Source organism: Grus americana, chromosome Z (genome assembly GCF_028858705.1).
Source record: "Grus americana isolate bGruAme1 chromosome Z, bGruAme1.mat, whole genome shotgun sequence".
In the NCBI taxonomy this organism is placed as follows: domain Eukaryota; kingdom Metazoa; phylum Chordata; class Aves; order Gruiformes; family Gruidae; genus Grus; species Grus americana.
The window spans coordinates 12,479,701-12,491,776 of record NC_072891.1 but is presented as its reverse complement, the minus strand read 5'-3'; the positions used below and the strand labels follow the sequence as shown (position 1 = coordinate 12,491,776).

Sequence of the window (12,076 nt, the reverse complement as noted above, 5' to 3'; positions counted from 1 at the left end):
GGTTTTTCACCTGTAGGTAGATCTGCAAAGGGTGGTTTTCTGCTGTGGAGTGGCAGTGCTTCTCCGGGAAGGTGGGCTAACGTGGGAACCACTGTGCTTTACAGCTGTATTTTTCCCAACTCACCCCACGGAGCCGTGGGGAGAACTGCTGTGTCCGGGCAGGAGAGCGCCAGGAGCCTCCTGCTTTCTGTAGGTTGCTTCACGGCTGATAATTGCATGGTAAACAGTTGAGTTATTTTGTGTTGCACAGGGGAGCTGGGATGCTTCCTTTCTAGAAATCAGTAATGTCTTATCAAATTACTAGAAGCTTATAACAGTGGTAGTCTACTTTATATTCAAAGAGTAAAACCAAAGAGCTGGTCGGTGTATTGGGTTGTAAACACAATGTCAGTGCCTGCCCTGGCAGCATCCCTCAGCTGGAGAACGCTGCCTGAGGCACTAATAATAACCCTGGCTTCAGATCACTGAAGCACAACAGTTTTCCACCTCCCTTGTCCACCTGGTCAGTGACTTTTCTCTTTATTCTGTAAAATACATGTACAGCAGTGACAAGAGGAGAAATACGGGGATGGGGGTGGATCAAGGAAGTGATTTGGCTGGGAAATAGCTCAGCAGAAGGGGGAGAGTTCATTCTGCTGTGCTCATCCGTTCCCTGATCAGCTTTGCGAGACGGTCCCGCAGCCAGCTGGGGCAGCGCAGGGGCAAGAGCTAACAGATGAAGCCCTGGGGAATGTATTGGTCTAGATTTATTTAAATACAACGTGGTACATGTCTCCAGAATAATTAAAAATGTACATGTGCATGGCAGCCCCCCCACACCATCCCCCTTCCAGCTACATTCCTGACATTACAGAACTGACCTTATGTCATGTTCTTAAGCTTTTCTTTTTCCTGAGGAAATGCAGGATCTGTGACAGCAGAGAAAACTACAGTTAATCCTGGATATAGATCTCAGGGGTGGGAATCTACTGTCTATCAATTTAAGAGCAATATGTGTTACAGTTTTTAAAATGGGACTAGGGTAACATAAAACCATTGACCCAGTGTTTAAAAAATAAATAAATAAATCTCAAACCAGCATTTTTGCCTTTTAGTTTACAGTGCCTGCTGCTACTTTTTGGGCTGATAAGTATGTTGATATTAGAGTGAAAGTAAATCAGAAAATACAGGCAGAGAGTAAGATGGCACTGCGATTCGGCAGCAGCTATTAGGTTTTCATCTTCCCTTTGTCTTGTATGTTATCGGCAGTCTTTCTCACAGGTGATAATAGAGTAAGGTGCCAGCTGTGCATCTTCTCCTCCCTTTTCTGTAGGGTCTTGGATTCAGCATTGTGGGAGGTCAGGATTCTGCTCGTGGACGCATGGGGATTTTTGTGAAGACTATATTCCCAAATGGAGCAGCAGCTGCCGATGGAAGGCTCAAAGAAGGTATGGTAGAGAGAATCCAACTACATATAAAGGACCACAGCGGGATATTATTTCAGTCCAGCAGAAGAATTCAAATACAGCTTTATTTAGGCACCTGGCCATCAGCAAGAGGCTGTGGAGGATTGTACACACCTGGTTTGTCCATCCTGGGGAAGATCATTCATAGCAGTAAACTTGATTATATTGCATATTAAGAAGGGGAAACTACGACATGATGAATTTTTTCCCCCATTACTCTTCAGTGAGCTATGCCCAAGGTGCAATTCTTGACTTGGAGAGGGATGTTGATAGCAGTGAAATCTATCTATCCAACCAACATCTGGCTTAAAGATGCTGATCCAAGAAGGGGTTATACACAGGGATGTGCACTGCTGAAAGTACTAAGTGACCATGAGTTTAGAGTGCTGGTTTACAACTCTTCTGCAGGGGTTTTGCGTTACTTCTCTTCCACAGAAAGCTGCTCCTGTGTTACTTCTCATATCACCATTCCCCTCTTTGCATCTCATCACACTTGTATTTGAGCCTGCTTTTGGTGCCAACTCTCACACTTGCTGCCAGAGGGAAACTCATGTCCCTGCAGCATAAGTTGTGCACTTGCCATGGGAAGCCAGTAAGTAGCAGCTGTCCAATAAACCCAGCAAGCCTTTGCAGGCTATTCAGAGCTTGTATACTCTTTTTTTCTTTTTTTTTTTTTTTTCTTTTTTTTTTTATGGGGGCTAGGAAAGGAGAGGTAGACCTGGCTGATGACATTGCCCCATCTAATGTTGCACAGATGCAAGTAAAATTGCAGAAAGTGGATCTGGATCATGCTCACCCTCCTTTTAATAAAATGAACATAGATCAACACAGCTGGGTATAAGTAGTAAGACCCAGAGCCTGGAAGCAGGTAGAAATGTGATGGGACATGTTCGTTAGGGTGAGAAGGGCATTTGCTATCGCAGTGTGTGGACTACTCACTTCTCTGCCCACAGATATTTAGTAAGAGGACACCATTGCTTTCTGCATGTGGATGCAAGGTTAGTTTTCTCTGAACAGGCTTTGGAGTGATGTGCTGTAGTGTTTCACTTAGATTCTCATTTCTCCTGTTGATGTTCACAAAAGAAAGGGAGTTTTATAGTCCCTTTGGACTTCATGTTATGAGCATCTATTTTCAGACTTTACTTAAAATCCACAGTGTTTTCAGCTTGTTTGTTAGTATGAGAATGCCAAGTTAAGGATCTCTGTTGAAGAACAGTCTTTACTCTGTTAATTCATCACCATTAACTTGTAAAGGCACTAGGACAAATGAAAATAAACTGAGAACAGTAAAAGGCTTTTTACTGAGCAGTTAATTGGAATCCTCATAGTAGCGGGTTGCCTTATGTACAGGAAAGGTTTTTTGCATATAGCGTGTGTGTTGCTGACTACATTTTTTATGTCTGATTACCAGGGGATGAAATCCTAGAAGTTAATGGAGAGTCTCTACAAGGGCTGACCCATCAGGAGGCCATTCAGAGGTTTAAGGTAACATCATGTACTACAGAAGAGATTCAGTTCAGCGCCATTTAGCACCCTGGGCTTTATATTCTTTCACTGCCACAAATGGCAGGTTTGCTGGCAAATGTTGGTGTATCGTGTCGCCTTACTCGGGTTCTCTGATGTCTCTGCAGCAACTCAAGAAAGGTGTGGTGACCCTGACGGTGCGCACACGTCTGCGCAGCCCGAGCCTCACGCCCTGCGTGACTCCCACCTTGCTGAGCCGCTCCAGCTCCCCCAGCTCCAGCGCCAGCGGTGGCATGACAGTCCCCGGCCCCGACGAGGCGGACAGTTCCTCCTCCAGCCGCAAAGGACCTGGCCCGAAGGACAGAATTGTCATGGATGTGACGCTCAATAAAGGTGAGAGTGCATTGAAATGAGCTTAGAGAATGAATACCTGCTTCTTAGGGCAGTGTTTGGGAATCGGTTCCTCTTCCCATGTTTTGCTGCTCCAGAGTCAGGAGGCTCTGTTGGGTAGCAGTTGGTGTCTGTGCTACTGAAAGGGGGAGGCTGTGAGATACCGGGCAATATGTGAATCACCCTCTTCACAGCCCAAAGAGACGTGCCCTTCTTGTAAAGGGCAGCTCTGGGGAAGGCAAAGCTGTGCAGAGTGCTCAAAATTGCCCAGATGAGCTGTTTGAACTCCTGCCTGAGGGTTGCTCTCATTATCAATAATTGCACAAGAAAAACTTAGAGCATATGCTGTATGTGGTGGGACAAGCATGCCTATTTTAAAGACTTAAAATATGCTGATTTTAAAGGTTGGATTAAAAATTTGGAGAGAGAAGGTAAGACGTCCAGGAATTCCCGCTTCAGGAATGCTGTTACCTGAAGGAAAGCAGAGGTGAAAATGGAGAGAGGTAATCACTGAACCAGAGCTAACGCCTGACCTTTCTTCATGCCTCTTCGCTGAGGAATGCCATGCAGATGTTTAACGAGAGAGCAGCATCTTCTGTGCTCATGTTTTCTGCAATAATTTTAAGTGACATCTTTATTGGATTGCTGCCCCCTCTCCTTTGTGCCTTGGACCAGATTAGATGTTCTGCGACATTTCCAGGTGGTTCCCACGGCACAGAGAAAATTTGCTGGGACCGGAGCTAGTCCTCCCTATGATGGATCTCAGGGAACAGTCAGGATCAGATATTTTCAATCCTGATTTCCACTGTTGGTCTTGGCTTCCTGACTGACTGCACCTAAGGCCAGCCCTGAAACAATACATGAGTCTCCGTCTCAGATGGGATGTGGGAACACAAACACTTGTGTGTCCTGTGTGATTACAATCTGCTACTTTTCTTTGTACTTTTTGTTTTTCACAGAGCCAGGGGTTGGGCTCGGCATTGGTGCCTGTTGTCTCACGCTGGAAAACAGTTCTCCAGGGATATACATTCACAGCCTGGCCCCAGGATCAGTGGCTAAAATGGATGGCAGATTAAGGTTAGTTAAAGCAGAAACATGCTGGAGTGGTTTTACAAATAAAATTGATTGAGATTTTGTTTTCACCAATTGGTTGGTGTAGCAGGGAAGGGATTTATACTTAAGAGTTCACCAAAAAGAAAACATTTAAATAAAGACATTCCAAAGTAGTCTTAAATACCCAGGAAACATTATTCTGTGTGCTGGAAGCAGCAAAATCATTAAGGTTTGGTGTTGGGTTTTTTTTTATTCTCTATACAGAAAACTGAGCCTAATAGCACCCTTTCATAAAGGGGAGAAGCAAGAAGTGCAGCTTCATGTCTTTTTATCAGAACTGCCGCCAGAGACCCCAGATTAAGAGGAAATTTGCAGAGTTCTTCTAAAAGCTCAGTCACCTGAAACTCTTAAAAAGGCTGGGGGAGATGATCTTGCAGCTGACTGTGCCCATGGCTACAGCAGCGCGTTTCTACCCTTACTGTCTGTCTGGCAGGATTGCTGCAGGCTGACCTGCCTGTCTCATTTACTCTGTCATGGAGTTTGGATGTCTTTAAGGGACCATAAGACAGAGAAGCAATCATTCCTAGGGTTCCCTTGTGCTTTACGTTGGATTAAGTGACATAAAGTTATTTGCTGGTCCTCTCCTGGAAGCCTCGTTTTTAAAAACCATTGGAGGAAATCTTCCACCTTTCTGCATTCCTGCATAAATGCTGGTGGGCACTGGGGCATCGCATGGCGGGGGGGCTGCACTGAAGACCTGCTGGGACTGCGTGATCTGCACTGAACGTGTGGCCTGAGCACTGGTGCAGAGAGGCTGAGCAAAAATGCATTGCTTTCACATGGATGGAGAGTGCCTTCTGTTTCCTTGCTCACCAGGAAAACTGTCATAGAGCAATTTGATTTTTTGGTGTAAGGGAAGAAGATAATTTTATGGTGGCCTCCCTGCCAAAACCCTTGAAATTTCCTACCATACAGAAATGTCTATAGGAGACAGTATTTAATGCTAACTTGCTTTCTTGTAAGCCCCTTTGGAAAAGATTGCAGTGCTGTTTATGTCTGTGTGTAACAGCTGTATCGTTTATTAGGTTTAAGTGATTGATTATATCCAGGCATGCTTCCCAGATTTCTAGCTTGCTTCTTTGAGATACTGCTTCTGTTGTCCCATCAGTGGTTTATAGCTCCATAAGCCAAAACTTAGAGGATGGTTTTGATTTTTGGAGAAGTTTGTTAATCAAAAACTGGCTTTGCAATACCAGGAGAGGTCTGAATCCAGCTCCTCTGTATCTCAGTTCCCCTTCTCAATCATGCGCCTGTGTAAGTGACTCCATTTGTGTAGTTTCTAATAGCTGGGTAAATCTAAGAGATGGGCAGAGCAGTGGCATGATTACACAACCGATAGGTCACCCTTTGCTTTCCTGAGCCTTTACCAGAAGTACAGGTTACTGAAGGCTGCCATGTGCAATTGCCATTTTGCCTTTGGCGTGTGGACTCAGAGTGCAAACTCATTTCCATTGTCACAAGTAGCCCAGCATAAATCGGCAGTAGTAGATTGTTTGAGAGCATCTCTTTAAAGCAAATGCTTTAGTAATTATGGAGAACGCTTTAATGCTATCCCTAGTTGATGATCTTTTCTTTTGAATAGTTCCAGATGTCTGAGCACCATGTGCAAGAGTTAAGAAACTGGAAAAACAAAACTAAACAATCTATGCTTTTCTCTCAGAAGAGGTTTGTTTTTTCCTTTTTAATGTGTTCTATATGTTAATTTGAAGCAAATACAGGCTTATCACGCTCAATTTTTTCCTGGAGTCATTTCATAAACTCATATCTAAATAATTAATTTCTTATCAGTGTTTGTCTTAAGTAATTCAATATGATGGGAAGGAACAGCCCATCTGAATCTAATTTTTCCTCTTCTGTGCTCAACAAGTATCTGAATACAGAACTGGAACTGAAGTTTTTTTTCACCCTGGTCCAAATGCAGCCAGTTTTCTCTGTTGATTTAATAGGGTTTGCAGCACTGATGGCAAGTGCAGAAGGGATCGCTGGACCTCCCGACTGAAGTCAACAGGACTTAAAGCATTCACGTCACTGGGAGCAAAAGCAAGACTGGCTTCTTTGCAAGTCAGATCTTTTCCAGACACTTGTATCTTCAAAAAAGCTTGGCCATCAGTTGAAAGCAAGAACGTTTTTGTAAAAGGAGGTTGTGATTAACCGGCTTTATGTCTCTCTGCAGTCGGGGTGACCAGATCCTGGAGGCAGATTCAGTGAGTCTGCGTCACGCGGCGTTAAGTGAAGCCTACGCCATCCTGAGTGAATGTGGTCCAGGTCCCGTCAGCCTAATAATTAGTCGTCATCCTAACCCAAAGGTGAGGAGAAAATGTGTTAGTGCATCTGGGGTGTTTTCATCTGGTGCTGTAATTTGAGTCTTGCTGTCGGGAAAGCAGCAAATGAAGAATATTGGATTTTTCTCTCTATGGCATGAGTTGTGCAAGAAGTGAGGATTGTAATGATGCCTTCCAGTTTTGTAAGTTGTAGCAATGACGAGCTGTCCCTGCTGCTTTTCACTTAGTCACCCACTGATCAAATGCAATTTTCCTGGAACTACTTGAGTGAAGTGTTCCCATCTTTCTCAGTACTTGGAACAATATGGCACAAGTCCTCTTCTTCCTAAAACTTATTGTACAGTTAGTTTGTCTTTGAGTAGAGTATCATTTAGGGCCAGGAATATAAATATCAACAGATTGAACTGATCAACTATAATAAAGTAGTAGGAATGCTGTTTTTAAAGAAGTAAAATCTATCCAAAGATCAAAGTTTTCCTTCAGGAATTAAAACATGAGAATCTGGAACGTACTACTACTGTGAAATCTGTGCAAGGGCAATTTGGAAATAAGGCTGTGTTTACAAAGTGAGTATTTACAAGCAATTTTTAAAAATTGATGATAGAAGATAAAAGCCTTTTAAGCAAGCTATAGGGAATAACAACTTCTTTTATTTCAATATTTCAAAGAATTTCATGAGTGTACAAAACCTTCCTGTTTAAACAAGAATGAAGCTGTAAAAATATTTGCATTAGTGGGTCCAGAGAGCTCTGACTTTTGAACTCATAACTACAAATGGAGGCCTTAATAAATCCGTATCTAGGAGAACTCAGGTTTCTTATTTTATAATTGCGTATTTTCTGCTAAATCAAATATACAAACAACAGACAAATAGGGGTCTACTGCCCACAGTTTATTATCATTGCTGTGATGCCTTGCGCTGCTAAAGAGAAAGAGGCTGTGGTTCTGTTACAGGTAAGCATGGAGGGGGTAAGAATCGGGCTTACAGCCCAAGATAACAGTATTTCTAGGGAGTCTGTATGCTGTGCTGAACCAGCGTGATGGTTCAATTTGATTGCATTATTAAGGCATATAGACTTTTTGGACAGCCTGTAAGTAGCATGAAATAAAAACTCCATGCAGTGGAGCCTGCCCTCTCTCCGCTGTCCTTCATCTTGCTGTGGTGATGGTTTGAAAGCCAATGAGTGACCCAACCAGGTATCTGCTGAGAAGATGAACTGCGTTAAGCTAATTGCTTGCTATTACTCAGTAACAGAGGGAAACTATTAAGTGGCTCCTATTACATTTTTCCATAAGTGATATTTAAAATGACAACAAATCCTTTGCCAAGAAATGCTAAGAAAAGCTAAAAGTTGAGTTGGAGAGACCCTAAAGCATTTTTTCCTCCCAGGCAGTATTAAATCCACAATCCCCCATAGCTGGATCTCTGAAAGAGTGTCCATATGGGGGCCCGTATTCATCGTTTTGTCACTGTCGCCCTTTTTCTGACAGCCCTGGGGGATCTACAGAATTGTGTAGGGTATTTTATTTTATTTTATTTTACTAGCTCTTCATAATACCCCAGCCTGCAGACTGTAGTTAGGAATTAGCTTGTCGCTCTCCGGTTTGTTCTGCCTGAGGCACAGAGGATGCTAAAAATCAAAATTGGCAGAGCTTGCAGAAGTGTGGATTTTTGGTTAGCTTTAAACAAATACTGCAGTGTGCCCAGTACCTGGTTTTACTCTTGGGACATCTTGTACCCAAAGGTTTGTGTAAAGGTCCTGGAGCATATTCTCAGGGCTTGCTCCGTGTCTTGTAGGAACTCCCTGTGCCCCCAGAGCTTGGAGGGTTTTGGTTTGCTGTAAGGTCATGCCACAGGCTGAAAACAGAGATGTATTTCTACAAAGGCTCATGTTGCTTTGGACATTTTTATACTTAATGTCTCATTTTATCTTATAAAAGGTCCACAGTACATTTTGTTGCTGAATACGTTTACTTCAGTGTTTTCATGTACTTCCAAGAGAAATACCACAAAATTTTCTTTCTTCTTGTTATTCTGAGTGAATGTGGCATTTAAACTGTGTTTAAACTGCTGAGTTTGCTTAGGAATCTTTCAAATCTTCACGGTTCAGAACTTGCTTTCTGTTCTTAAATATATATTCCTGCAGATTAGTTATTCCTGTAATAAAATTATATGGAGTTTTCCAGTAATAAGAATTAAGTGCATGGCAGTAATTCAGGACAAAATTAGTAAATATGGTAAACCAGTATTTATTCTTAAACCAGAGGAACATTAATTACGAATTACTGATTTAGGTTTTCTTTTTAAAAGCAAGGAGAAATGAAAATTAAAAAGACAGCTAATATCTTGGGATGTCTGGTATTCTTCCGGTAGGTTAAGTATAGAATATGTTCTGTTGCTGATGTATGCTTGTACAAAGCAGTCTGTGTCTATTTTAAAGTAATATTTTATCGATAAATCAATCTACAGCACTTAATTGAGTTAAAATTGTGCTGTAATGGCTTCATTTGATTTCTTTAAATCTGGTGCTGTTTTATTTGTTCGCGTAATGTGGCACTTGGACGTTGTCTTCATGAAGTTGACAGACTTCTGCCTCCTGGTTTCTGCAGGAGAGTGGCATGGAGGGAGTTTGAATCAGGGGACCAGGACTTAGGAGCTCTCAACTACGTCATCTTTACTACATTTTTTAAAATAGTCACATATCTGAAATGAATCGTGTATTTGCAGTGATAAGCGGTCAGACTTTTGTCTTCATCTCATCTGCCCAGTTTGATCTCTATCTTCCACTTGACTTTAGGTTTCTGAGCAGGAGATGGATGAAGCAATCGCACGTACTACCCACCGAGAGAGCAAGGATGCCAGCTCCTCTCACCTCACAGGTAACAGCATGTTCTCTCCTAATATTTGTCCTTTTCCAGATGCAGGAATGTTTAAGGACGTGCCCTTGGCTTCCCCAGCATCAATATTTTGAGGGCCCTCAAAACAACAAAACAGTTGCTCTGTCCACTGCAGAAATTTTAGCAAAAACATCCAGTTCAGGTGGATAGCTCATGTTACTTGCTTTGTTTCGCTAGGCTGCCATGATCTATCCTCTCTTCAAGAAGAATGAGGAACAGGGAAAGGACAGGAGGGATCAACTCCATCTGATCCATGTAAATAACACACACACACACACACACAAAAAAAGTGTTGTTGTGTCCATTTGAAAAAGTCCAGATAGATATGGCACACTGGTCTATATGTTTTAACTCCATTTTAATCTTTGGGGTCATGTCAAAATGCATGCTCTGGCATTTATCTGATGTTTTTGAACTCCAGACTTAGTACTTCCTAAAATCTTACAGGTGAAACAAACTCTTGGCAACGGCAGAGTGACTAGTAAGGTGATTTTTAGACAGAAATGTTAGACTTGTAATTATCCTTTTTACATCTGTGTCAGCTAAGGCCTTTTTTGAAGTAGACTTTGCCACTGGCTGCTAATTTGTCTTTCGAGGTGGCACCTAGTCAGCAGCATGCTCCAGTGGGTGAGGAAGACCATCTCCTGTTCATCTCTTCTTCATAGCTCTGTCCTGGACCTGGCTGGTGTAAGGTGTCTCTGTGATAATGTTTCACCTGATCTGAGGGAGAGCTTGTGAAATGTTAAATAAATTTCACTTTAGGAAAGCAATTCACATAACAAATAAGTGGGATTAAATGCAGCCCCCAGCTCATAAGGTGAATGAGGAGCTTATTTGAATACATGGACCACAACTTTAATTTTTGGCATCTAACTAAGCTGTGTTTAACAGGAGCTGTACAGAAAAGTCCATCCCCTGGTGTGAAGGCCAAACAAGGAGATACCTCATCTCCCCTCAGCTGGACTATGAAACGCTTCCTGGAGCCAGCAAGCCGGGTAAAAGGATTAGATGCAACAAAAATAGGGTCTGCTTCAAATTCAGCTTTTACTGAAGCTCTTAATTGATCAAAGAGTTCAAAACCAAACCTCTATGTTCCTTCCCTGTCACGTGGGCTCTGTAAAATGGTTTGGTTTTTATGTCACACATTTAAATTGTGACAGCAGCAAGCTCCTGTTCATCTGTGCGGCTGTACCCTTTGGGAGCGATGTGCAGAGCATGGTGGAGAAAGCTGTGGGCTCCCGCCTCCTGCCACTTTGAAGGCACCCCTGCTCTGTAGGACACAGAAACAAAGTTAGCAGGAGATACCTGAGCCAGTGGACAGAAAGCTAAGCACTTGGTCTCTCTATACAGCCATTGCAGTGGAAAAGTCTCTGGTTTTCCTGGGAAAGCCAAAGCAGCCACACAAACTGTGTCCAGAGGTACAAACCCTTCCCTTCTCTCAGTGCAGAAGGTGTATAAAGAGAGTTGCACGAGTGAATGGTTTCATCCCTTGCTTCTGCATTGAACCGCATCTGCAAAGTAGTGGCATTTGGATTTTTTTTTATTATACTGGCTAAAAATGTATTGGTCTGCAGCATTTCAGCCATCTAAGTTGGACAGTTTGGCTCCTAATATACTGATGAGTCCTCTGTTTTAAAAATCGACTTTAAATTTCCTTTATTGACACAGCAATGTGAGCAGAGTTTGTGGTGCTTGCATGCAGACAGGGGCTTTAAGCAGCGATGGCAGCCGGTCACCAGGCTCACTTCTTTTCAGCAGGGATCTGTCAGCTCTGAGGCAGAGCTTTCCCAGTACTTCTTGCACGATGGTACGAGCCAGCTCCCATTTTCTGATGCTGCAACAGGCTCCTGTGATGAAGAGCAGCTCCGTCAGAAGAACAGAAACAGTTTGTTGGATGATGGTTCTCTTCTTCCTGGCCACCTGAGTAAGTGACAGAAATGTGTCTGGTCATTTGGCTAATAGGGGGAGAGTCACTGAGCACTGGTTTGCTTTACAGGAGACCTATGGTGATTCCTGTGCAGGTAAAAAGTGCCTGGCAGCGTAGTGCAAGCCAGTGCTGATCATATGAAATTCTGGAAAATGGAAAGGGTTTACAACAATGCACATAAATACCTGTTTCCATGGTATTTTGTCTAAATTGTTTCTCTGATTATGTGAAAATTACTTTATTTGATTGGTTTGGTCAAAACTAGTTTGACAGCACTGCAGGTTTGTTTTCAAATGACTGATGATCATCTGATTGATCACATTTAAATGAAAGTGTTTGTAGCTATCTCAAATACACAATTTCAAAATGTCACATATAACTGTAAAAACAATCAAATGTTCAATTTGATATCAGGTATTTTGCGTATGTGTCTTTCTCCCCATAGTAATCGACTGAATGAATCTTACATTTCCTTACTGACGTGCACCTGATCTCACATTCAAAGGATATTACATTTGCTCTCCCTTTCCTGTGCTTCTCAAGTAATGTCTTTGTCT

General features: G+C 42.5%; 1 protein-coding gene across 8 annotated transcripts in view; it reads left to right on the top strand.

Moving 5' to 3' along the window:
* Nucleotides 1–12,076, top strand: part of PDZD2 (PDZ domain containing 2) — a 208,383-nt gene that overhangs the window by 171,337 nt on the left and 24,970 nt on the right. For 7 of the 8 annotated variants that reach the window (XM_054811167.1, XM_054811163.1, XM_054811164.1 and 4 more), the window contains 8 exons: nucleotides 1,313–1,427; nucleotides 2,857–2,930; nucleotides 3,077–3,302; nucleotides 4,259–4,376; nucleotides 6,586–6,718; nucleotides 9,493–9,574; nucleotides 10,484–10,587; nucleotides 11,348–11,516. In XM_054811167.1, the coding sequence (XP_054667142.1) occupies nucleotides 1,313–1,427; nucleotides 2,857–2,930; nucleotides 3,077–3,302; nucleotides 4,259–4,376; nucleotides 6,586–6,718; nucleotides 9,493–9,574; nucleotides 10,484–10,587; nucleotides 11,348–11,516 (1,021 nt within the window). The remainder of the gene's footprint in view (nucleotides 1–1,312; nucleotides 1,428–2,856; nucleotides 2,931–3,076; nucleotides 3,303–4,258; nucleotides 4,377–6,585; nucleotides 6,719–9,492; nucleotides 9,575–10,483; nucleotides 10,588–11,347; nucleotides 11,517–12,076) is intronic. The other variant, XM_054811165.1, reaches the window with a different exon arrangement.